Here is a 27,409-nt window from a genome sequence, read left to right as displayed (position 1 = left end):
TCCATTACCATTTAGTCCCCTTATAACCCTCTCTCCCCAGCAATCACTCACTGTTGTCCATGTCCATAAGTCCTTTTTGATCAATCCCTCCTTTGAAAGCAGTTTACTTGAAGGTTAAGGGCATAGAATTGAGAGCTAGACCCCCAGGGATGCAAATTCAGCTCTGCCAGTGTCTGCTTTTGGAATACTGGGAGAGTTAACCTCTCAGTTTCCTTATCTCTAAAATAGGGATAATACAGTTTACCTGTATTATACATTTGTAGTAAGAAATAAACATATACACACACAGCATTTAAAATTGTGCCTGCTACATAATAAGCACAACAGATGTATTAGCTGTTATGATATTACAGATCCAAGATAAAAATTAGTGAAGAAGCAATTGTCCTTATAACACTGAATCTAGAAATATTAGGACCCAATTAAAATTCTCATTTTTATAACGAGGATAAAATGGAGAAAACTTTTTAAATAATTCAATTAATGGCTGAGATAGACACCATACTCTTGGCAATGCTTGCTCAAAAATGGGAAATACCTCACTTTTCATGAGGTCAATTGTCATAAAATATAGTCATCTTTTTTTAACATTACTAAGACAAGACTTCTTAGGACAAAATAAAAAAATGCCATATCCTGTTTATGTGTCTTGTCTCAGAAAGAGAACTTAGTGTCCTCTCTTAACACAAGAAGAGATTCATTTCCAAAACAGTAGAATGTGATTAATTGCCTTTTGATTTCACTTTCTTTTGATGTGGCCAGGACAAATTACAATTTATATGTAATGTTTTGATGGAGAAATTCAATATCACACCCACCAAATTGACACATATTTTTCATTCATATGCTGTTAAAGAAGCAACTGTGTCCTGCGTTAAACAAAAAAGTGTCAATAAATAAATGTTTTTCAGGATATGATTTATGACTAGTTCTACAGTGTTTTTCTTTCCCAAATAATTCCTTTCAAGCATCTTCTTTTTTAAAGAATTATGTAATGTCCCTCATTTATGCCAGAAAAATAGCCAGGGTATGAATTTGACATCACATACATGGTGAGAGCCTGGAAGAGATTCTAAGAACGCAATTTACTGCCATACAAAAGGTCAGAGAATTAATTCTCCAAGCCAACATTTGGAACTGGCTGGCCAGAGAGCCTTGGATGCCTGGCCAATTAATGTGCGTACATTCAAAATGTGCTTGTGCTCACACCTCTAATAAACCCTTCCACAAGACAGAGAACATCGTGTCCCCCTGATTTTACAATTGCCTTTTTAGAAAGAACTTTGCAACTCTACAGGGTTGTACTTACAGGCTCCCTTAACCTAGCTGAGCCAGGAGAAAATTGCTTTTGAAGCTTGAACTCTACGAATTATTTTATTGTGTTATGAACTCTGGCTTGAGTGAATTATTAAAGGATCCTCCTGGGTCTCTTCAACATCAGCAACTTCACATGTCTGCTCATTGATGTCTCGCAAATGAGGTTAATTGGATCTCACTGTAGAACATACACCGTTACAACTAAGTGTATGGTCTGTATAAAAAGGCCATTTTGGAGAAAGTGGTTACATTTACTAGAGCTGATGATTTTTTTGGTTCAAGCTTAACTCGTATTTGTATGTGATTTAGTTGGCATGCCTGTGCCCCTCCTATACAATTCTGGGGAGGGAACGGTAGGGGGCACCGAGAGTGGCAGGATGTACTGGTAACCCCTAACAACTAGCATTTATTGAGGGTTTGCTGTGTGTCAAGCACTTACCGAAGCATTTGACACGTGCTATCTTACACATTGCTCACAACGTCTCTCCAGAATAAACACTGATATTTCTTCATTTTAGAGATGTGCAAACCGAAACATAGTGAGGCGAACTAATCTGTCTCCAGTCACAAAGTTTAAGTAAACAAACCCTCATAGGGTGCTTATTAATATACTGAACTTTACTGGGAGTGCTTTCAGCAAAAGGGGCTGGCTGGAGAGTTCTCAGAAAAGAACTTGGTTTGAATAAACTAGGATTTGTTTGGATCTGGACCTCTTTTTCTCAGGTCCAGAAACTACAAATTCTTGGTAATCCCTGAAGATATCTTGGTAATAAACTTTCCCAATTTAAAAAAATATTCAAGAATGATGAATAATCTGGAATGCCAATGTACAAATACTTCCTGCGGGGGGAGATGTTGGCGTACACCCTCTGAATCACTTTGTGTGAAGCCAAATCAGCAGTTTGTTTGGTAAGCACGGAACAACGGCACGTGTGTTCTAGAGGGCTGTTGCGTGACCCTGATAGGACCTGGTGACGCGCCCTCGTCCCACGACAGCCGACCCCACTCTAAGACCTACCGAGACTCTTCAAGTCCTCCAGATTCAGCATTTATTCCTCTGCTGAATACTTCTGGGCGTTCATCGACAACTTCTTTAATATGGTTAGGAAGGTGACTGAGAGCTGTCATGCAGGATCGCTTCTCCGCACCCACTTTTCCACGTTCAGAACTCCAGTTCCCGGGATACTTGCCTCCTGAAACATGCTGTCCATGTGATTTGGGCAAAGTGTGTCTTTTGGCTTTTGGTGTTCATTTTTTAGAAAGCCCTCTCAAATTTCTTTTTTGAGAGTCGCTCCTGGCAATAGAGACTTCTTTTAGACATGTACCGTCCACTATAAAGGAAAAAAATATATACATAGATAAACAAACAAACAAACAAATGTGGTCAGAATTTTAAACACACATATTTTCCCCCTTCCCCCTCAAAACAGCTTTATGGGTAAAGGTACAGCTATTTCAGAGCAAATAGCACCCAAGTTGGAGCAAATTTTATTTGAATAGATGTTTGTCACTACCAATAGCAATATTGCTTTCCAATTTACCTTGAACCAGATAACAGTAATATGATACTATAAGTTTCTTTTAAGAATAATTGCTTTGAATTCCTTCAGATTGACATTAACCCTTTCCTGTCCAATGGATCTCAAGAACTTTCCAATGGATGTGCAAACATGCATAATGCAACTGGAGAGTTGTAAGTATGAACAGCTTATTTTATCTAAGTAGTTTTAAAAGCATAGTAGATTTACGTGGATTTTAACGTATTCTATAGGTAATTTATTTTGTAGTTATTTTTGTCAGATATCCACTAAATAAGCCTGGTATCTTTCACCAGGTGTTGAAAGTCACGATGTTTATCAGCACATGCACTCTGTACCACGATAAAGAAACTGAGGACCTATGAATAATAGTTTTGAAGCTTGAAAAGCAGCTTTATGTCTTTCTATAAATTATCAAAGGTAAAAAGGACAATAATCATTACAAACGATCACTTTTTACTGAGTGCCGGCTATAGAGCAGATATTTTGCATGTATTATACCTCATGCAGCGAAGATGTTGTTATCGCCATGTTTGCAGATGTGAGATGGCCGTTTTGAGCAAGCGCGTGTTGGGCTCCAATTCATGGAGGTTGCTCTGGCTCCAAAGTCTGTGCTTACTCCGAACCATTTTGCCACGCCTCAGCTAATATTTATTCAGAGTATGCTCTGCTGGGTATGTTATATATGTTATCTTAGGAAAAAAGAAATTTCTCAAACTTTTTCACAGATTTATCCAAGCTTCAGTTTATTCTTTCAAAGTGGATCCAAATGCATCACCAATTAATGTCAACACATAAAATCTTCAGGTCTCTGTTTCTCTGAACTTATTTACATAATCAACCCTCAATTAATTAGTTTGCATGTTTAATGACACGAGAAAGTAAGTATTATTAAATATTTTTCTTATGGTACTGTTCTATCTTAAAAAAAAGTTTGTTTTGATATAAAATTTGTAGGCGGATCTTCAGGCTTGCAGGCCTCAGAGGCAAGGTTTGTAGTGTGGTGGACCTGTCACTAGGTGGCGTGCCTACTACATGGGGGATTGTGGCCATCCTTCTATGTTGGTTTCTCTTCAACTGAGAAAGTGGATGTATCTGTTTATCTGATAATAACTCTTTTCTTGTCAAATTTAAATGTATTACTTTTATAAGCACTTTTTAAATATTAAGGATACCCATGGATGAGGTACTAGATTATATGAAAGGAAAATAAAATAATCTAGTTTTAGCTGGGGGAGCTATGTAGCAATAAAGATAGGGAGGGATAACAAAAGATTCCCAGCAATGTAGACTTTTTAATCCATATCATTGGAGTAAAGATATTGAGAAAAATGTCATATGCAAAATAGTCTAAGGCAAACTGGTGTCCTATTACTAAACCAGGGATGCTGGCTGTTACCCTATAGGCAGTAAGGAGCAGATCAAGATTTCGGAGCAAGAACATGATTTAGTTAATATTACGATCTTAAAGAGTCATTCAGCCAAATGAGCCAAAGTCATTTGGGAAGTTATTTTACAAGGCAATTCCGTTTTTAATTTTTTGAGGAACATCCATTTCACTTTCCACAGTGGCTACACCAGGCCGCATTCCCACCAACAGGTCTCTGTTCACGAGCATACCTCAGTGCACAAGCATACCTTTTTCTCCACATCCTTATCAGCACTCGTCATTTGTTGATGCACTGATGACAGCCATTCTGACAGGTGTGAAGGGATATCTCGTTGTGGTTTTAATGTGTATTTCTTTGATGATTAAAGTGATGTTGTACAGCGATGCCACTTCTGGGTATATATCCAAAGAAACCCAAGACACTAATTCAAGAGAATGGATGCACCCCTATGTTCATTGCAGCATTGTTTACAGTAGCCAAGATACGGAAGCAACCTGGGTGCCCATCAGTAGACAAGTGGATAAAAAAGTGGTGAGATACACACACACAAGGGAATACTACTCAGCCATAAAAAGGAGTGAAATCTTACCATTTGCAACAGCACGGATGGACCTAGAGGGTATTATGCTAAGTGAAATAAGTCAGTCAGAGAAAGACAAATGCCATGATTTCACTTACATGTGTAATTTAAATAGCAATATGAATCAATAAACAAAACAGAAACAAACTTACAGATGCAGAGAACAGACTGATGGTTGCCAGAAGGGAGGGGCACTGGGGGACTGGGTGAAAAAGGTGAAGAGATTGAGAAGTACAAATTAGAAGTTACAAAATAGTCATGAGAATGTAAACTACGGCATAGGGAATACAGTCAATAATATTGCAATAACTATGCATGGTGCCAGGTGGGTACTGAAAATATGGGGGGGCACTTTATAAAGTATGTGATTGTGTAACCACTATGCTGTGCACCCGAAACTAATACAAAATAACATTGAATGTAAACTCTAATTGAAAAATAAAAATATATTAAAAAGTTTCATCATATTCCAACCCAAAAGAATAAATACGGGGACAAAGCAGAATGATGTGGAAGGTAGCAACATTAGAGGCTGATGCTGTAAGGGAGGCAAAATTTTATCTTTATCTTCTTAAACTTTTTTTTGGCTGGGCCTCCATATTAAACAGACAAGACAGATTGACAGGAAAAAAGGATACGCAGTTATTTAATATAAGTTTTATGTAACATGGGAATCCTCATAGGGAAAGGAAGACTCAAAGTAGTGGCAAAACCTAAATGCTTTTACACTAGGTTTAACAAAGAGAGGCAAATGTGGAAAAAGAGCTAAACTATGTGGGAAGGCCAAAGGAAGATGAGAGTTATTTTAACAAGGTCTCTATGTACACAGTTCTCTCGACTTTACTTCCCCTTTGAAGAATGTTTCTTCTTCCTGGTACAGGGAGCACATCTTCCGCATGTGAGTTTTTATCTGCTACTTTCAGGAGGAAAAGGAGAGATTAGAATGCCCTTCTTGCATCTGCTGTTTTTCGAGTGCCTTTAACTCAAAATAGTCTTTATGCTAGGGCGCCATGTTTTGGGGTGGCACATTCTGCCACCCTTCATTTGCTTCCATACGAAGTGGATGTAAGTGCTCTGGGCACCGATGAGTCAGAGCTAAGGAGCTTAGATAAACAGAACCATACTGGAAATATTGATGAAGAAAGAACACCTAGGATAAGAAGCAAATGCTGAAGGGAATATTGATAAATCTAATCTTAATCCATTTGAAGTCTGGGAAACTTAGGTATAAAGCCAAAAGGAGGAGTTAGAACTGGGGGTACACTTTTGGAAGCCATATAGAAAGTGCTTCAAATAAGATGACATTTCTGAAAGATAGAATTTAGAGAGGAAAACAGATACCGAGAAAAAAGGACCATAAGAAATGTCTACATTTAGAGGGTGTTGGAAAGGAATTTTAGCTAAGAGGTCATCATAGATGGCAAGTTAAAATCAATAGCATTCAACCTCAAAAGAGAAGACACTGTTGAGGCAATCTGTTTAACAGTACCAAGTGTGAAATGTTTCTAAAAAGGTGATTGAAAAAAGAGTCCCGCATAGTCAATAATATTGTAATGACAATATATGGTGCCAGGTGGGTACTAGGCTCACTGGCAGGGTCACTTCCTAAGTTATGTAGCTGTCTCACCGCTATGCTCTGTACCCGAAACTAATATAATATTGCATGTCAACTGTAACTGAAAAATAAAATCTCAAAAAAGAAAAAGAATTCTGGCTGGTGTGGTTCAGTGGATTGAGTGCTGGCCTGTGCACTAAAACGTTATCAGTTCGATTCCCAGTCAGGGCATGTGCCTGGGTTGCAGGCCAGGTCCCCAGTTGGGGGTGCACAAGAGGCAACTAATCAATCTCTCACACGTTTCTCTCCCCCTCACTCTCTCCCATCCCCACTCTCTAAAGATAAATAAATAAAATCTTTTTTAAAAAAGAAAAAGCTATTGCTGTTGGTAACAAAGCCAAATGTGGTTAGAATGGTGAAGGTCAAGTCTGGATTGCAAAGTTTAAAGAACTGCATGATGAGAAAGTGAGAGTAGTGAGTAAAATCTGTTATTCCATGAACATTAGTTATTAAAGAAAAATGAGGAAGAAAACAGCACCTGACTGGTGGCCCAGCCACTGGACTATTTTTTAGAGTAAGGAAAGTGTCCTGGGCTATTTTGCAGGACTCAGTGTTGAAATAGCAAGACCTTTCATTTTTTTCTCCCTTTCCCAGAAAATGTCCAACTCAATCAGAAACTCCACTCTGGGGAAGACAGAGCCTCTTGCCCCCTCCCCTTTGTTTATTAATTCCTTTATCAGGAATGAGTAGATTGCCTCAAGTGTCCCTGTAATATTCAGTCTTTAAGCACTTCCTGCTCTCTCCTTAGAATTTAATTTAGCTCACAGTAGCAATAGTATTTACTAAACTCCTTTAGTAGATACTAAAATTAGTAGAATCTACTGAGGTCAAATTCTTCAAGGTGTTTTTCCTAAACTCAGCAATTCCCCCATCTTTTTTTTTTTTTTAAATAATGGCTTAAAATGACAAGTAAAAGATTTAAAAGAGTTTAATCTTCTGGGACACAAGAACTATAAAGAACCTAGTGCTTCCTGTTGAATGAATTCTGACTGCAAAGGGGAAAAAAGAAAAAAATTGGTTTGAGAAGCATGGAAAACAAGTGAAAAAGAAACATAATTTAAAGGCAAAGGTTTTAATGGCCTATGACGATCCAACTGTCTTTAATTCAATAAATGTTCAATAAGCATATGTCAACAGTCCGGATTGTTCTAAGTGACCTGGGGAACGTTCATTCAGTTAAACATCAACTGAAAAATATCTATCAAATATTCTCATATTCCACATAATATATTGGGTGATCCAACAATATACAAAGCCCCAAAGTCCATGTTTTGAAGGACTTCAAGGATTAATTTAGGATTTATGCAAATATAATAAGTCCATTAAAGATGATAAACATATGTTAATGCCACACTGTTAGCACAAAGGAGAAAGCGACAGTGATGAGTGAATTCACTGAGCAAATTTACTTAGAAAACAATTTTGTAGAATTGGCGATAAACTCCCACCCCTAAAAGTGCACATTCATGACTTAGAGTTAAAACCCCGGGTGATACAAATTCCTACTGTAAGAAAGTTACTGTGAAGGGGTACAGAGACAATCAGAGGACGATGAGTTCTGTGACAGAAATTGATGAGTGAATCAAAAAACGTATGAGCTAAGGATAACATCAAAGAATAAAAGTAGAGTAAATAACTTTCAAACAAGAACTAAAAAATACTGATTCATCAAATGGAATGTGAGAAAGGAGAAAAATAAAATAAATAAAAATATAGTATATATAAAACACAGGAAGAGAGCAAAAATAGCTTTTAATATTGTCATAGTTAAATGCAAATGTTCACACAGCAATAGGTTGTCAACTAAACACTTTATAAAAAACACCATGCAAAAAAACTTGGGGGGGGGCGGGAAGATAGAAAAGTGTATATCAGAGAAATGTGTCTGAAAACATCCAGGATAATAATTTCAATATTATAGACAAATAAATTATAGAAAAAAGTCATAAAACAAACACTTGGGTAACATGTTGGTATAAATAAACTATAATGGTTATTAAAATGTCTCCCATATACTTTCAAGTACACAAAACAAAAACTGGTAGAACTATGATTAAAAATAGGTAAATCAGTAACTTGAAAGTACAAGTAGAACTATTTGAACAGAACAATTCATTAATTTGTAAATAGAGAGAAAACTCAGTTTCATTTGTTTTAGCAAACAAGAACATTTATAAAAATTATTTAAACCATGAAGGAAACATCAATAAATTCCTAAGAATCAACACATGATGAAATGTGATCCTGACTGAAATGCAATGTAATCAATACCAATATAAAATTACTAGAAATTACTACATATTTACATAAATTATTATGCATTACTATGCATCAATATGCCTGAAAACTAACACCATATACTAAATAACTGTTTAAAGAAGAAATAAAAACCCACTACTAAATGACAATAAAAGCACTAAGTTTCAAAATTTTTGAGATACTACTAAAGCAGTTTTTTGTACTAAAAACTATTGAGCTAGGCTTTCCATTCAAGAAGACCAAAAAGGAATAACAGAGAATTCAAAGAATCACATAAAAACACAAATCTGGTATTTTGAAAAGTCTAAGAACCTAGACACACCTCTGGAGAAACTCTTTAAAGAGAAATAAAATTAGGTTGCATATAAAAAACACAAAATGAAGAAATGGGAATAATAGTAGACACTATTTTAGTTAGATTAAAAACAGTAAAATAAAATCCTGAACAACTCTCTCTTGCAGCCATATCCACTGGTCTGGCAAAGAAAAGAATCTCAGGCAAAAGCTGGATTTGAGTGAGGGAATGAGAAGAAATGTTTCTAGATAGCTAAATTCATCATAAATAATGAAAAATTCAAAGACCCAAGACAATAATAGGGAAAACAGAGAAGACTTTTAGAAGATATTTTCAATGGTTTGCATAAGAATGCAGCATAAAGATGAGTCTCCCAAGATTTCTCTCAATCATGAGGATTGAATGTTGCTTCATTTATATGAACTAGAAGAGAACAGGTCACTCATGGAAAAAGTAGTGCAGAAGCTGAGTTCTACTTAAAAAATGCTGCATTTCTTGTGAAAATACATAATTTTTAGAAATTTATTTTAAATTTTGGGATGTTTTGGAATAGGCTTGAATTAGGAATGGTTGTATAAATATAGAGGTAAGTTTAGAAATATTGTTTGGAGACATGAAGATAAATGAGATTTCTGAAGATTTAAAATGAACAAAAGAGAGGAAAAGAAAAACAGCATCACTGAGTTTAAAAGAAATTGGGGAACAGAAAGAAAGAGTAAAAAAGAAAAAGTCAGTAAAAAACCCTTGCGATTATAACAATATGAATAACCTAGTTTGCTCATGGAGTAGTGGGTTATACAGCAATTGCACTGAAATCAAAAACAGAAAACCACTTTTTTCCATATTTAAGTATAAATAAAAATGTATCAACTTCAGTTCAAATGGTGTTTAGCGTAATGATTTATTCTGCTGCCATTTAAACTCAAAATGAAACAACCACAGTAAAACTGAAACGTAGATTAAACTAGAAAACTAAATCCCATCACCGAGAATTCCACTGAAGCCAAAGGAAAGAATGTGGCCCAATTTACGCGTTCGTTTCAGACATTTCCCTGATCAAATCAAATGGGCTGGCCCATAGTGTGCTTCATCCTCGTCGCAACAAAGCTTTACTAGACCACTTTTATAAATGTTAGAATTTCAACATACCATCTATTCCTCTTGTCTAAAACATTCTTTATTCAACCTCACAAAAGAATTCGGGAATAAGTAAGTTAGTGCTTGCTTTTGGGTGTACAGAAATTGTCTTAGTTTCCTTTATTTTTCTTTTCTTCTAATACTAATTTTTTTGCTCTTTGTTTCAGCCAGAAAATACAGGCCAATTACCATGACAACTTGCATCCTCAAAATTCACATCACCTAATAAAATACCAATAAAAATATTAATTAACTCATATATGTTACAGAGAAAATTCTGAAATGAAGCTATGCTTTTCACAAAATGTTTTATTTAATCTTTAAAAAAAACCAGTATGTAATTTTTATGTGCAGTTGTTACTGGTAATATGTAAAATCGAGTGACGTTTCTAGTGAAAATAAACTAAATGTTAAGGTGATCACTACTAACCATCCATCTCAGGATTGTTATTAGTTTAGTATAGATTATATTAGTATAGATTATTTTAGTATAGATTGTTATTAGTTTACTGAAGTTTAGGATCCCTTGCATGGTTTTCTTTCTTTCTTTTTTTTTTAATTGGCTGAATGAATATAATGGAAGGCTATCTTTTCAAAAGACAAATTTTCATTACTATCACAGTTTTACTCATAAATGCATCTTGTTTGGTTGCTTCATAAATAGCTAATCTATGAGGGAAGGAAATGGCTATTTTGTGACTTACACTATGTCCCTGAGGATTAACAGCGCAAATCAGTGTGCAAGAATAGAGGTAAGAAAAAAAACTAAGGATTTACTTTCAGCCTTTAATTTGTGCTGTAAGGTAAATTTCCAAATAAGCAATTTTCCTCCAGGTTAAGAAAAAAGAAATGGAGGATGTTTTAAATAATAAAAGAATATTGAATAATAATTTTTACAGTCATAATAAAACTTTTGTCTATTAAAATACAAAGATGATATAGGATATACATAAAGTATAACTATATTTATGAAGGGTCAAATTACGTATTTCACATCTAAAGAGGAACGTAGGTAACAAAAGAGGAAAACATCACCAATGTGAGAAAGTTAAAGAAAATTTAATGATTTAGATTGGAAAGGAAAATACAGGGTCCGGCAGGAGTAACGCCTGCTTGAGTGTGGTTGGTAGGGTAATGATGTGAGTGTAATAATTTATAGTTTTAATTTGAACATTTTACCTAAAATGTCATATGGTGTGCTTGAGTGTGATATCGTTATGTTACAGAAGATTTTGTAATAAAAAAAGGGCATTATTTGTGCCAGTCCCTGTATAAGGAAAATTTGGTGAAGAGGGGATTCCTTTCCCACAAAGAACAGCCTCAATCCCTGAGATTACAGAAAAATATTTTACAGGTCAATCTGAAGGAAAAAAGTGCTGAAAAAAATGTAAAGAATCTCTCAGAATATGCTTTAATGGGGTTTTGGATAAAAATATCTGAAGTTAGATGGGAGGTTTTTGCTTTTTAATTTTTCAGATTCATTTCAAAACCGCATCTGATTTGAGTCAGGCTGGTTACTCTGGAATTTATGCTAATGCTAGTTAAGGCAATGAGTATTTCCTAATCATGTCTACTGTTATTCAAGCTCTTTCACAATTTAAACAATGTAGACATTATTCAAAATAATACTGCGCCTTTTACTTGGCTAGTCAGGGATACAGACAGTTCTTGTTTCCTGGGTATGTATTACTTAAGCCTCTGTAGTTAACAGTGTTGATTAGAAAGAAAGTTTCCCAAGACAAAAATAATCACTAATGTACTAGGTATAAAATCAGTCCCCACTTACACATTAAATATTCCAGCCTGCTTAACACCATGGCCATTCTCTCCCAATCTGTCCACATCTTTGTAGGTTGAATTTTTGCCGATTATCAAATATTCTAATCATATGACAATATAATAAAAACATAATGTAGTTACAAGTCTTATAAAAAGATATCTCTGTAGTTTTATATCCATTACACATAGTATCTGACTTAATCATAACTACAACTTAATGAAAGTCTCATTTCAGGAAATTATCAGCAAAATATTATCAGCAAATTAAGGTTTAGAAAGGTTAAGTGACTCCCAAAGTCACACGACTAAGAAATGGACAGAGGAAACCCTTATGAATTAAAAGCTCACAAACTTAGAACGAGCATCTGTCATTTTGAAATCTATCTGATGATTTCCAAATATTTATAAATTGTCACTCTGGTATTCTTAAGTAAGCTCTACAAATTTAACACGCCCAGTAATTTCATTTGTTTTTTCCTGTGAAAGGCCTTAAGAGTTCCCTGCTCTGCTTGGTTCCTCCCCCTGGATGTCTTTCAGCCTAAACCAAGACGTGCAGAGTAGGTCACCCTCTCCTGGCGACAGTGCCAATCACTCAGTGACTTGTAGCCTAAGATCACATACATTGGAGGCAGCTGCAAAATGCTCTTGACTGAGACCACGCCTACAGTTACCATATTTTTCGGACTATGAGATGCACCGGACCATAAGACGCACCTAGGTGTTAGAGGAGGAAAATAGGAAAAACGTGTTGAAGCAAAAATTGTGGTCCTGCTCCTGCCTCCTGTGACCCCGCTCCACCACCACCTCCTGCCCCCTCAGTGAGCCAGGTAAGCTACATTTGGACTATAAGACGCACCCCCATTTTCCTCCCAAATTTTGGGGGGGGAAGTGCATCTTATAGTCTGAAAAATACAGTAGATAAGTACTACAACTAAGTTCTGTATACCCCATTTCCTGTTTACCCAATTGGTTCACTTACTTGACTAAGTACAAAGTATTTTGCCTTTGCCTCTGTTAAATATCCTCTTGCCAGACTCAATCCATACTTCTAACCTAATGACCCATATCTTTCCTAGTTAATCATCCAGAGGACTGGACAACATTCCTTTCTGCACTCCCGAGAGGGCAGGCCAGAGAAAGTCCTGCAACACTCACTAGTGGTATTCCTTTTGATTGATCACTCCTGAAAACAATTAAATTACTATTTAAATCAGTTACGAGTCACTTAAACATAGTATCATTAACGATATTTTGAAATCCTTGTTTGTAAGGATAACATTAGAATTTCTCAAATATCTTGCTGAAAGCACTATAATTTACCTTAATATTCCAGCATATTGGTGATAAGCTCATGCCTTATTTTCTGTGATCCTTCCTTTTGTTATTTTCTGCTTAGAGCTGTCACTGTTTTCCTTCTTACTTAATTAATTCCCCAAGTAACCCCAGTTTCCCTACTGCTCGTATTTGCATCCTGTGCCAAAGGACCTTTCCAGAGGATGTTCTCCCAACATTTAGGCATTACCTTTCCTGGAGACAGCCCCGGTGTCCAGTCTCAGTAATTCCTTAAACTGTGTGCCCCATTGTGAGAAAATACATTCAGGGAAATGCAGTAGAACTTTAAATTCTTCATTAAGAAACTACGTAAACTATGTAGGTCCACTAATTTTTCAGAGACTCAGTTTCCTTTTTTGTAAGATAAGTGAGCTGCATTAGATGACAGCAAATGTTCCCTCAGCTCTAGGATTCAAGAAATTCTTTAAATATACAAAACCGTAAATCTGACATGTAAAGTTAAAAGCATAGCATGTAGACCGCATGGTGTGTTTACAGAAAGGGTCAAGAGGAAAAAAACCCAAACGAGAAAACAAAAATAATGGGATGAATTATATGTAATGAAAATCAAGAAGAAAGCAAACCAACTAGAAAACAAGAAAATTAAAATAATGAAACTTTGGAGAAAATAATATGATTTTTAAAGGCACATAAGAGCGTGATTAGAGAGTTTACATTAATAAATCAGTGAGATGGATTTTAAAAGTATTTTAATGCAATACTGAGGTCAAAACTCGGGAGCTGCAAATGGTGATGACGAAGGCCACGGGTGCTAAATGTGCGCCTTTTCCTCTGGGGCAGCTGTGGTCACAATTTCCTCCAAACGCCGTCCTGCTTGTGTGGCAAGTATGCTGCTCGCATTCTGGGAGGTTCTAAAGTCTCCAAGTCATTAGTAGGAGGCCTAGTGAAGTTTCCAAGATCTCAGAAGTCTCAAGTGACCTCTTTCTTCACAACATGCCTACATGTTGTAGCTGGTTCCTAGCAAGTTGTTGGTTTCTCTGAGTCTGAATCAGGGTAGAAAGAAAAGTCCAGATGCAGATCTAAAAAAAAAAAAGGAAGAAAAGAAAAGAAAAAACAACCCTTATCAAATTGTTAGCTTCCAAGACTCCTAGAGAACTGTTGTTTAAAATAATTATAATAGTTATAATGAAGCTATAAAGGTAAGGGTTTTCTGCAATACCCCCTTTATATGTTAATATAATACAAACACACTGTCAACAGAAGTTACAATATTTTATTTCCTAGAACAGTGACTTTTTTCCTAAGTCACCAGTAGTTTCATAAATTTTCCAAACAGTGCTGTTTTGCAACTGATGGATTGTATCTGTGAGTGGTAAAAATAGCTGTGGTTGTAGTTAACATTCTCATTTGTGATCAGACCTTCATCCGCAACATTATTATAGTCACCATTTCTATTATTTCTATTAAAACATTAGCTATGATATGTATATTCTTTGAATGCAAAAACTCTCTGTCCTAGAGTTAGTTTTTCACTTTTACCTGAAATAATCAGCATTTAGTTAGTAAACTGTGAATTAGAACACAAAGAAAAATATCCTGATAGTGGGAATTAAAGCACAATTGAATTATTTAATAAATATTAATTCTCTGAAGTAATATAGGAATAATTCAAACTGAGTTGTCTTTTCTCTGAGCTAATCATGTTCTCTTGGGCATTTTAATGATGTATTGCAGTAATAGACATTTTATAGTATTTCACCATGAAGAGAAGTTTATAATTTAATTCTCTGGTATTTATTCAGTCATGTTAAAATTTCTGCTCTTTCATAATGATATTCTTCAAATACTTCTGGAAATGAGATTCTGAAGTGGCTCATCTTGCTCACATTATGTAGGACTTTCTTCCCGAGGATTAGTGTGGTTTGGTTCTTCTAAAGGATTCATTATACTGAAATATCAGGCTTAAAAACCCTGGGACCAGTCAAAAGATTATGATAGTGCCTTCCTATTCTCCACGCAAAGCATTGCACAACTCGTAGAAACTGCCAAACTCATGTTGGCTCCTAGATTCTGTTTGTTATAGTTCAGGTCTATGAAGTCAATTATTTCATAAATGTGAGCGGATCTGGATCTCCAGCCTTCTGGTGGGCAGTGTTTTTCCACAAGCTGGAGTTCGTTCCAAAGAGGCACTCAGAGCCCTCTTATAACCTCTCCTAGGGCAGAAATCCATCCAATCACATACCTCATTAAAAAGAGTTCCTAATCAGGTCCTCTTCTGATTTTAGTTGAGATTCACATAAGAATTTTAAATCAATGTATAGTAATTTTGTGAAATTTTGAGAAATATGAACAATTTTTTCAGTGTAATTGTCATCTAAGAAAAGTATTAAGTCAACAATTATATTACCACCATTATCCTAAGAGAAAGAGGGAGAAAGGTTAAATCTGTGGTCTAGAATAATGTGTTTTAGGTCTTCAAAGAAATGCACCCAAAGTACTAGTGGAATAGAGGTTTTAGGTTAGTTATAGCAGGGAGTTTTACAGAACGTGCAATCATAAGGAAGATAATTGAGCAGGTCTACAATGTAAATGAAGCCACGTATACCAACCTGTATTATGGTAAGATTGTTCAAATTAAACGTACAAGTTAAGAATAAAAATATTTTAATTAAATACATTTTGACATACCAGTTGCTCCTTGTCAGGTCAATAAAATGTACTTGAGTAATACTTCTCTTGGCAGTAATCAACGAGCATAAGCCAAGTTTGAGCGTCTTCTTCCTTTTGTTTTTAAAATCCCAGCTGCTGGTTGGAAACATAAGCATTTGCAAGCTGGGTCAAACCCAGAAATCTTAGTCTCTCCACAGCACCCGCTTCTCTTCCAATTGAGAAAACTCAGTCAAATACGATTCTAGTTCACGTACAAAACTAAATGTGCATCTGTAATTTATGAATACACCTCAAAACCATTTTAAATTTAATTTCTCAGCCCCCATTCTCCCTTTGAACGAGTATTTATTTTATAGCATGATGTAAAGTACTTCACAGGAACCCCTTTTTTCTTTTGTAGTTATTCAAGCTATTTTTTAAATGACCAAAGATCATTTGATTTTTGAAAATGATAATATATTGCATTTGAGTGATGTCTTCAAAAATCAACGTGCTTGTACTAGAAACTGAAAAACAAACAAAAACATTCACTACCCTCAAGTTAACGTTCTCTTCACTGTTATCCACTTTCGAGTTTGCTGCATGACCCCTTTTCTCTGATTCTGTGTGTGTATAAACCCACTATGTACGATGAAAATATAAGAGGCATTTCAAACACAAAATACAGATAATTAAAAATACTGTGTGTAAAACCTATTAACATGGCCATTTTACTTCAGATGTAAAGGTTTCTTTTCGAATGTGAAATTGTAGCCCGCTGTAACTTACCCCCCTGAGGTCCAGCATTCTTTGCTCTGCGTACTTAGTGACCACTGCTGTTTCTCCCATCCGTTTCCTCTCTAAGCTTTCTCTGATTTTATGGGAGGTTATTTTTTAATTTTTATTTATATGTGTTATTTTGTCTATTTCCTTGATATTTTAACTTTATGATCCCTTTCATAATACAGAGGGCTGTAAATAGGTAAGTGTATATAATGTTATAAATTATGTCTGCCATATATCCAAAATAACAAAAACATGTATTGAATCCAAGAATGTTATACTACAGGTTGATGCAAGTAGATTGTATTTTTGTGTAAAACTGTTTTTTTAAGTGGATGGAAATTTTTCCTATTATTATTTATTAAATATGTTTCCATATTGATTTGAAATGTCATTTTTCAAATCAATTACATGTCCATATGTAGGTCTGATTCTGGACTCTGTTCTGAACCATTTGCCTAATTGGTGCAGAACCCCCGAACCTGAAGCCGTTTAAACACCGTAGCTTTATTTGGGTATTTTGTCCTCCGCGAGGCAGGTCTGCTCCTTGACCTCTTACTTTTCAGGATATGCCATTGCTGTGCATAGACTTTCACACTTCGGATGGGTTTCCAGTTGAATATTACATTAGATTTTTATTTAAACTGTACTGAGTCGTAGACCAGTCCTGGGAGAATAACATTTCCACAATGATGAGTCCTCTTCCTGAAGACCGTAGCGCATTTCCACCTTTATTGTCCTCTTTTGTCTTTCGATAATTATTAATTATTTAATTTTTACATTTAAAATTTTTGACACTGTCAGTTGATCCTGCTGTGTAGACTATAAATATTTTTATTGAGAAAATAATCTCTACATAGTTAATATAGCTAAAATACTTGATAATGTCAGAATTTGGCTTTACTTTTTTGTTGAAATGGGCAACTTGGTTCAGCCCATATATTTTTACAGATACGGTCTTTGTCTTGAATAAGAGTGCCTTTTAGGAATGAATATGTTTATAGGACAAAACTCAGTCAAATTAGTTGCTTCTATTTAGGAATCTTTTTAAAATTCTTTACTTAATTTAGATGCTGGGAAATATGCCATCTTCATTTTATTTCATTTCAATATTAGTTATCCAATTAAAAACAAGCAGTCCATTAATATAATCTCTCCTTAAGTTAAGGTATTCCAAAGCACAGTTCTCAAATTTAAAAAATGAATGCATTATTTGACACCTCAATGTATTCCTGTTTAGAATACATGCATTCCATGTATTCCATGCATTCATTTTTATGATTCCTACTTGCTAAAAAGCTTCAGAATCTAAAATTTTGGTGCTCCATTCATAAAATAATTTGATTAAATATTCCCTACCCATTTTGAACAAATGCAACCAAAATTTAGAGGACCAGTTTACCAAAAGTTTAATACCATTGCAGAACATATAATTTGACGTACAAATAGTTTTTCAAATAGTCAAACTTTAAAAAAAGTTTCATTAATGATAAGCAGTAAATAGAGAAAACATATTATGCCATCATGAGATATAATTTTTAATTCAACATCAGCTTTGTCACACAGACAAAAAATATAGTTTAATTACTCTGTGTTTACATTAAAAATGTTATAAATTTTAATAGCTACAGCTTATCATCAACTGATAGAATGCAAGAGTTTATGAATTTAAACTAAATCTGATGTATCACAACTAATTCCAAGAATACTACAGCCCCATAGATTTCTTAATTTACAAAGGACATAGTTTTTACCACAATGATGAGTTTCAACTAGTATTTCATTCAGCTCCACTACAAATAAGTAGTATTTATTTTCAATGTTGAACTTTTTAAATGAATTTAAGGGAGACTTTACAATAAGATTTACAAGAACATTAAGTATTTTATCTTCAATAAATGTAATTCCAAGTGTTGCTTAGATTACAGAGTTGGATTTAAAAATTAAGCGCATTTAAAATTAATTTAACCAATTTTCTCTTTGAAGCAGGAAATGAGACTGAAACAAGCCTTACATCACTTAATTGCTTGCAAATTTTCTGTTATGCACTTTTCCAAGAAGACTTGATATCAAAAAAGATTAATTCAGAAAAAAATATCATTTGCTCTGAATAAAAACGCGTTTTTCGTAGCACGATATGCAAATACTCCCCCTGCAATTGCGTATATCAAATGATCATCCCAGGGCAGTGTTCATTGCAGGGCTGTGAATTCTGAAACAGATGCTGCAATGGGCTTAAAGAGATACAAGTTCATATTTATTTAAAAATTAGGCACCGAATTTACATTTCACAAGAAAGCGGATGGCAAATGTGCAACTTGAACAGAATGTGATTTACACTTAACCGAGCGACTTCTTGACTAGGAGAAAGGAAGAAAAAGAGAAATCCTGAAATGCTGAGAATTTTCTCTTAAGACTAAATTCCCAGAAAGAGACTGTCATCTTTAAGTGGTCCATTTGCGTTGCTGTCTCTCAAGGCCACCTTAATCAGATGGAATGGAGGTGTCATATTTAGATACAGTTACAAACAGCAGAAAACAATGCCTCCTTATTTTCCACATCTGAATATGGTAAATATTTATTTTAACCCTGTTGCCCCAGAATCATGGATACTCATCCCTGCCGTCAACCCTTGGGAAGACTTTACCGGGTTCTCCCTCTGCCCCCATCCTTCCGTTTAGTGAGGGCCCTTCTGCTCTCTCACAGGCCTCTCTGCCGGTCTCTGTCAGACCACACGGTCTGTCCATTTATCTGCTGCACTGTCAGCTTCCGCTGCTCTGCAAGCATCCTGACTGGAGCCAGGTCATTTGTGGTTCCAGCATCTTACACGTGTACTTATACGGAGCAGGCACTCAGTAATTATTTATTAAATTAGTGGATCAGAAAAATTAATTCCAGGGCCCCATTGCAATAACACGATTTTTCCTTGTTTGTAATATTTGCATGTCTTTATTGATGAGATGTTTTGTTAGACATTATTTTTTACAGCAGTTTTAGTTTCATAGCAAAATTGATCAAAAAATACAGGTCTTTCCCTTCACACCCCTGCCTGCACACACCTGCACAGCCTCTCTCAGCATCGGTACCCCACACGCTCTCCTGTTTATTAAAATCCATGTACCTCCACTAGAGTTCACTCTTGGTGGTGGACATTCTCTGGGTTTTGACAAACATGTAACACATATCCCAATTTAGTATCCTACAAAATAATTTCACTGTCCTGAATATCCTTTGTGTTCTGCCTATTTTTCTTCCCTCCTCCCCAAGCCCTTGATAATCTTTGATTTTTTTACTGCCTCCATAGCTTTGCCTTTTTTTCCTAATGTCATGTAGTTGTAGTCAGTATGTAGCCTTTTCAGATTGGCTTCTTTCACTTAGTGATATGCATGTAAGTTTCCCCCATGTCTTTACATGGCTTGCTGGCTCATTTCTTTTCAACACTGAATAATATTTCACTGCCTGGATGGGCCAGTTTATTCATTCACCTACTGAAGGACATCTTGGACAAGTTTTGGCAATTTTGCATAAAGCTCCTACAATATCTGTATACAGGTTTTTGTGTGGATGTGTTTTCAATGCATTTGGGTGAATACTAAAAAGTGATTCCTGAATCTTAAGGTAAGTGTACATTTACTCTTGTAAGACACTGCCAAACTGTTTTCCAAAGTGACTAACATTTTTGCATTCACACCAGCAATGAAAGAGTTCTTTTGCTTCATGTTCTTGTCAGTATGTGGTGTTGTTGGTGTTCTGGATTTTGGCCATATCAATAGGTTTACAGTGGTGTCTTGTTTTAATTTGCAATTCTCTAATAATATGTATGATTTTTTAAATGATTACAAAGTTCTATCTTCTGATATCTTATAGACAAGTGCCCCTTCCATATTGTACGTTTAAGGAGGGTTAAAAAAACCCCTATTTTCTTATCTAATGACATGAGGGGGAAGTGAGCGATTGGGAATTTGCATGCTTTTTTTCCAGAGGGCCAGAAAGATCCCAAGGAAAAAATGACAATTCTTTCCTTTTGATTGCAAACTTCTACAGTATATTAATTGCATATCTATTTAACCCATTTTTCTGCTTCAAATTATGATTAATTATTTAAATATGCATATCAGGAGTGTATTTTTCTAAGATGCTTGCATGCAAGAAATTGTACATTTTTTTTTTAGATTCTAAATAAATCTATTTCAAGCTCCCCATACATCGAGGCTGGCAAGTTCCATATTACACATTCTACAGGAGACCCTGCCGTACAGTGTTACGAAACAGCGTGTGGGTCTACGGGCGTCTCCAAGCAAAGTCTATAAGGCTCTCACAGCCATGTTGCTGCTTCTCCTCATGGTATCAGTGTCACTACCAACTGCTGAACTGTGGGTGGCATTCTGGCATTGCCCACTCTAGAGGAGCTCCTAAGATCCCATTTAGGAAGTTCAAGCTCCAGAAGCCTTTGTGCATCTCTCAAAATTACATCTACATTTTATTTTTCAGCCTTGCGGACATCCATACTCCTGTGGTCCATTTCATGTTCTACCACCTTAACGATGGTACTTGCAATTAGCGCAGTTTTAAAAAAATGTTTGTACATACCTAGATCTCTTTCTAAACTTGATCTGTGATCCCTTTCATCAGTCTTTCTGTTTTTATAACAGTACCAAATGTTTCGTATTCTTTTTTCTAATGCACTTTAATTAGACAGATTTGCAGCCTATATTCTATTATATTGCGAAATCAGAGGCCTTGGACAAGGCTTTGGGTTTCATCTGTTTTAACTAGTACAATGACTGTGTGTTTTTTATAACATTCTTGGCAGATGACTTCTCAGCCTCTGCTTGAGGGAAACGTCTTATCCATTCCACTGTCACACAATTCTTTTAGAAAATTCTCACTTATATTTAGTGGGAATGTGCCTTCTTGAATTTCCTATTTTGTTTGTTACCTTTCTGTTTATTACCTTTATTTTTCCAAGACATTCTCTGAGATTCTTCCTATAGCTTTTTTTCTTTCTTTATGTATTATTGCTTTTAATAATCTCAGATAATCTGTAGTTCTAAAATAATCAGTAGGTAGATGACTTTCATACATATGTCTTCAACCCTGATCTCATTTGCAATATATAGGTCCACAATTTCAACAAGTTTCAATATAGAAGTCAGTGTTCAGACTTGCTAGCTTCAACACCTGCACCTCCTGCTAGCATCTCAGTGTACCCTAAAATAAACTCTGTAGACACACACACACACACACACACACACACACACTCCCTCTTCCCTCTTCTCTGTTTGTAATTCAAGTATTCAAGCCCCTGCTACAAGCCGCATACCATTTTAGTTACTGGAAAACATACCAGTGACTTAAAAAGACTGATCTCTGTTTTTATGAAGTTTAAATTCTAGGAAGCTATGTAGACAATAAACAAAATTAAAACTTGATCAGTATATACTATGTCAGGCATAGATAAGTTCTGTGGGAAAAATAAAGAGGAAAGGGTGACCTGTAGACTGATCGGAGGACAAATATTTTATAAGATCGTCAGAGAAACCCCCTCTAATGACACGAGAGATAAGCAAAGACTATGGCATAGCTACTTTTCAGTGACTTAGACTGGAAACTTAAAACATTTATTTAATTTTTCTTTTCCCTTAAATATATATTTAATTTCTAATTTTGATGAAAAATTTTAATAGGCAGTGGTCCATTAGGAATATAAATAAGAGGTGATATTTCAGTAAATTAGAATCCTAATTTAACAAGTTGGTTAAGAAATTTTCTTCCAGATTATTTTGCTGATTTATAAACCTTATTTTTAAAAAATTTATTTACTTATTTTTAGAGAAAGGGGAAGGGAGGGAGAAAGAAAGGGAGAAAAACATCATTGTGTGGTTGCCTCTTGCGTGCCCCCTACTGGGGATCTGGCCCACAACCCAGCATGTGCCCTGACTGGGAATTGAACCAGCGACCCTTTGGTTCTCAGGCTGGCACTCAGTCCAATGAGCCACACCAGCCAAGGATATAAACCTTTCAAAAAAATAAATTGATCTTACTGTGCCAAGAACATTTAGCATGAGATCTACCCTCAACCAGGTTTAGTGTGCCATGTGTGACCCTGGCGGCAAGTCCGCGGTTGCACAGCAGACCTCTAGAGCCTACTTGTCTCGTTTGAATGAAATGTTATGCCAATTACTAATAAAATTGGCAATTCTCATTCCTTTCCCCCGTAGCTCCTGGCAGCCACCATTCTACCCTCTAATTTTATGAATTTGACTCTTTTGATACCTCGTAGAAATGAAATCACAATATTCACCTTTCTATCACTGGCTTATTTCACTTAGTGAAATATCCTTATGGTTTATCCCTGTTGTTGCAAAAATTAAAAGTAGGACTACCAAGTGACCCAGTAGTCCCACTTCTGGACGCGTATCCGAAAGAATTGAGATCAGGGTCGCGAAGAGACATTAGTGCTCCTGTGCTCACTGCAGACTGTTCACAGTGGCCACGGGGCAGAGACAACCCAGGGGCCCACGGGCAGAGTGATGGGTAAAGAAAACGTGCGTACATGCAGTAGAAAGCTGTTCAGCCTTTCAAACAAGGAAATCCTGTAACACGCAAAAGACCCCCAAAACACAGACAGAGAGATCTGTTCTTTAGTTTCTGCAGGTGGTAGTTCCTTAAAGATTAGTGGCAGTGTGAAATTGGAAACCATATCAACGAACTCTCCATACTTTTGTCAATTAAAATCCATGTCTCCAGTTTGCACTTTGAATGGATCTCTTACTTATGCATGATTTTTAACATCATGCTTTGGTCATTTAGAAAGTAGTGGCTTAGTGAGTTATTCGAATTTTCCAAACATTGACACATCATTGTACCATATTGAGAGGTCACATGTGCTGATGTCCCAAGGAAGCTCACCAACAAATCTTTAAGTATTGGGATTATAACTTTTTCAAATTTCTAATCATGACTTGAAACCACAAAGTCTATCCTTGATGACAAATATTGTCAGTTGTTAACCTGGGCATGATAGGTTAACTCACTTCCTTTATTTTTAAGAAAATGGTCTGCCGTATACCTAATCATAATAACCACAGTTTTGCCAAACATTTTTTTTTCAAGCAATAATGGAGTTTCATGGAAAACCAGCTTGTTTAACCTGCCAATCAATCACACGAGTGCTTTTCCTTAAAAGAATTATCATGTCACAGTATGCAGCTGACATGTTCGCTATGTACTTCCCATTTTGACACTCAGAATAGTAAAAAGTTATTTATATAATGGCCAAAATGTGATAAAATTATCCATGGAGAATCAAGAACATTCTTAAATAAACGGGCATTGTTCTTGCTGTGATATATGGCAGTAAAGAATACAATAACCACCATGACCTCTAATTACGCTAAAGCGCTGGAACTTTTACCCACCATTGTTTTTTTTTTTTGTTTTTTTTTTTACCATCTGGGCAAATGTCAACACAGTGGAAAAAGTAAATTATGTCTTTATGATTATGAAAGCCGTTTAGATCTTGTGATATTCTATGAAAGGGCCCTGCTAGAATAATGTTTCTAAGGCACGTATTTTGTCACGTCACCCCGCTGCTCAAAGGTTCAATTGTTTATCGTCGCCCACAGGGAACTTGAAAGACTGAAGTTTTCGGCCTAGAATTTAAACTTTGCACGATCTTACATGAATTCATGTTTTCGTTCCATATGCTCCTTTATGCAAACTGGCTCTTGACAAATGAAGTTATTGCTATACCTGTTATAAACCTTGGGAGTTTGCAGTTTCTTTGAATGGGGTATACCATGCCTTTGCCTGAGGGCCTCACTTTCTCTCACATTCTTTATATAAGGCCCTGCCTTTCCTCAAGGTCCAAATCAAATGAGGCCTCAGCGGGCACCACAGATCCCCCTTCCGAAGGCCTACACTGCTTTGTACCTCTCCATGGCACTTATTTTCTACCTGGTCATAACCTCCTATTCCCTGAGGCTGCACAGGATGCTTTACATACAGTGGGGGCTCCATAAATAATTGTTGAAGAAACAAACGTTTGGTTGCATTGAGCTATTCGTTAAATGTTTCACTGCAGCACCTGTGTGAGATTTGTGGCTGAAGTTAGTGTTAAGATCTTTGTTCCCTATATAAAGTATTTTTTTGTTTCGTAGCTTATAATAGCACAAGGCCATTCAACTCACAACACTGATCTCACAAACAACGATCTCTGAGAGTGTTCTTAGCACTCTCAGACTTGTATAGAAGTCTACCAACCAAAAGCATGAGGACGCTAAAACACTTTGAACTGTGTAGAAGAGTATTGATTTTTTTAAAGTTAGTTTTGAAGGTTTATTGAGGCAAAATTCCCATTTAGTTATTTTCCTTGGATATCTAGCAAAATACTCAGAATAGACGAATTACCCTTTAAATATGTCATCTTATTATTTTTCTTCTGATATCAAATTTAAATATTTTGTGGACCATAATGAAGAAGCATTGCCTGATTATGAAATGCCCATACCTAAATCATTTTGTGTGGATGCTTATTTAACTCAACAGGAAGCTAAATATGCTACTTATAAATTACACTAGAGACTAATGAAAGCTTGCCTTTGAAGGAATTTCAGGGAGCTGGTTTCTTTTCACAAAAGACCCTAAGAAAAATTTAGAATGTAGAAACAAAACGAGGTTGCAGTTCGTTTCTCTATTTATCTGTCTAACCTGGGACCAAACTTCCCACATTTTGTTGTTAGTGATGGCAGGTGTGGAAAGATAAATTACATGTCTTGCCTGGGAACAAAGTGGGGCCTGTTTTGCTATCGTTTGATCCTTGAGAAATGCGCATCTGTTTTTCTCTCTAGCTAAAATGGTATTTATAATGGACATGTTGGTATATTGCTATTTAATGACTTATGAGTAAAAGTAAAAGCCTTCTATAATTAGAGACCAAGTCATTAACTGAAGGGTTAGATGAACGTATTTCAGTGTAAGCAAGTCCAGCACAAGTCCTTGCTGTGCCAAGTCCAGTGGTCTTGCAGATCCCATAGCTTCCATATCTGTCTGGAACCCGAGTTCAGAAGTCCCCCCTGTAGCCTGGACGACTTGACAAACTCTACCAAAACAGTGCTTGCCCCATAAGGAGCTGTTAGCTACACTGATGGTACCGCCGCTATGAACTTGGACAGTAGAATCCCAGACAGTCTAATAAGGGGGGCCTCTAATCAAGAGGCCCCTCTAGCAAGGGGCCCTTGCTACTACCATCCCCATTGCCATTGGGGTGGCTGCTGCTAGGTATTCCCAAGAGCCAGATGGGTGCGGTTGGGTCTCTGAGGTCAGTCACTTCCCACCGCAGCCTAATTGATTCGGCTCTTTCGGGGAGGTTCTTTTCCAACTATGGCAGGAGGGGGAAGGGTGATCAGTTTCCTTTCCTACCCGTTGCTCTGTTCAGCCGAACGTGCTCCACGCCAGCTGATTCTAATCACTCTCACAGCCTCTCCCTTACAATATAAGGCAGAGGGAAATTTGTTGGGGACAGTTTCCCTTCTTTGTTGCTTCTTGGACCTAGGGCTTCTGCTTCCTTTGCCTGACCAAACTTGACTTAGCTCAGAGGCCAAACCTGCTTCCTCTCTCCTTCCGCCTCCACGGTGGTCATGCATTGTAACAAGTCTTCCCACACAAGTTCCGTCGTCCTCTCTGGCTCTCTTTTTGCAGCAGCTTTCCAGTGTACACTCAACAGGTTCTCAATCAGAAGGGAGAAAAAGTTAAAATTCTGCTTTTCTTAGGTTCTTCTCCAATAGAAATACGAAATTTAATTTGCTGAAAGATACTCATTTATTACAAAATACATGAGTCAATGCTATTCTGAACTTACTAATAGTTCGTTTCCACCTCCACAAACTATTCTATATGGATTTTCTTTTTACTCTGATTTTTCCTGAATAGCAGACATTTCTATTTAAAAATATAATTTTGTTCATTTTGGGACTTGGAACATAGAACCAGATACCATAAACTAAAATAATTAATTATTTAATCCAGAAGGGTATCAGCTCTGGTACTTTACCCTCGAAGATGTTACAGTTGAGGTCATTTCTTAATCAGTGACAATTTCAGTTTTTGTTGAAAGAGTCCTGGATAATTTGAGAGAAGGTGAGGGGAAATCCAATGGAGTAGAACCAAAATGAATTGTCAAATTAACCCTGCAGTTGCCTGTACCAAGAAAAGAATGTATGCTCGTATGCATGTCCTCTAAGATGTCTACATGCATTAGTAGCTTACTACATTTTATTACCTTATCTGATGAATGTTCCACATGAATAGATTTCAGAGTTTCGTGAGATGGAATTGCGAGATGGTATAGTTCAATTGATAGAGTTAAGATGACAGCGTTTGGTCTTCCCTCCTATGTAAAATGTGCAAGGAGAGTATGTGTGCTTTTTCATTTCTTTGAACGTCCTTTAATGCTATCAATATTTTACCTATGTTTTGCCTAGTTGGATACACAATGAATGATCTCATTTTTGAATGGCAAGATGAAGCACCTGTACAAGTGGCAGAAGAACTCACTCTTCCCCAGTTTCTGTTGAAAGAGGAGAAAGATTTACGATACTGCACTAAACACTACAACACAGGTAGGGCTTGAGTATTCTTCATCACACTTACAACTTGTGTTTTTATGGTAGTCAGATGTTTCTTAATTGTAGTGTTAGATTAATTATTTTCACTGTAGCTCAATGTTTTTCATAGTAATAGAATAGAAAATGGAAACTTATAGATGCTTTG

The 27,409-nt window shown here is 36.2% G+C and overlaps 1 protein-coding gene across 3 annotated transcripts in view; it reads left to right on the top strand.

Moving 5' to 3' along the window:
- The window catches only part of GLRA3 (glycine receptor alpha 3), a 125,273-nt gene that overhangs the window by 60,103 nt on the left and 37,761 nt on the right, over positions 1-27,409 (top strand). For all 3 annotated transcript variants that reach the window (XM_024569040.3, XM_024569041.3, XM_045202556.2), the window contains 2 exons: positions 2,928-3,010; positions 27,121-27,258. In XM_024569040.3, the coding sequence (XP_024424808.1) occupies positions 2,928-3,010; positions 27,121-27,258 (221 nt within the window). The remainder of the gene's footprint in view (positions 1-2,927; positions 3,011-27,120; positions 27,259-27,409) is intronic.

Source organism: Desmodus rotundus, chromosome 9 (genome assembly GCF_022682495.2).
Source record: "Desmodus rotundus isolate HL8 chromosome 9, HLdesRot8A.1, whole genome shotgun sequence".
NCBI classification, from domain to species: Eukaryota; Metazoa; Chordata; class Mammalia; order Chiroptera; family Phyllostomidae; genus Desmodus; species Desmodus rotundus.
Note: the sequence above shows the minus strand (reverse complement) of the source record. Positions and strands in the feature narration are given on the sequence as shown.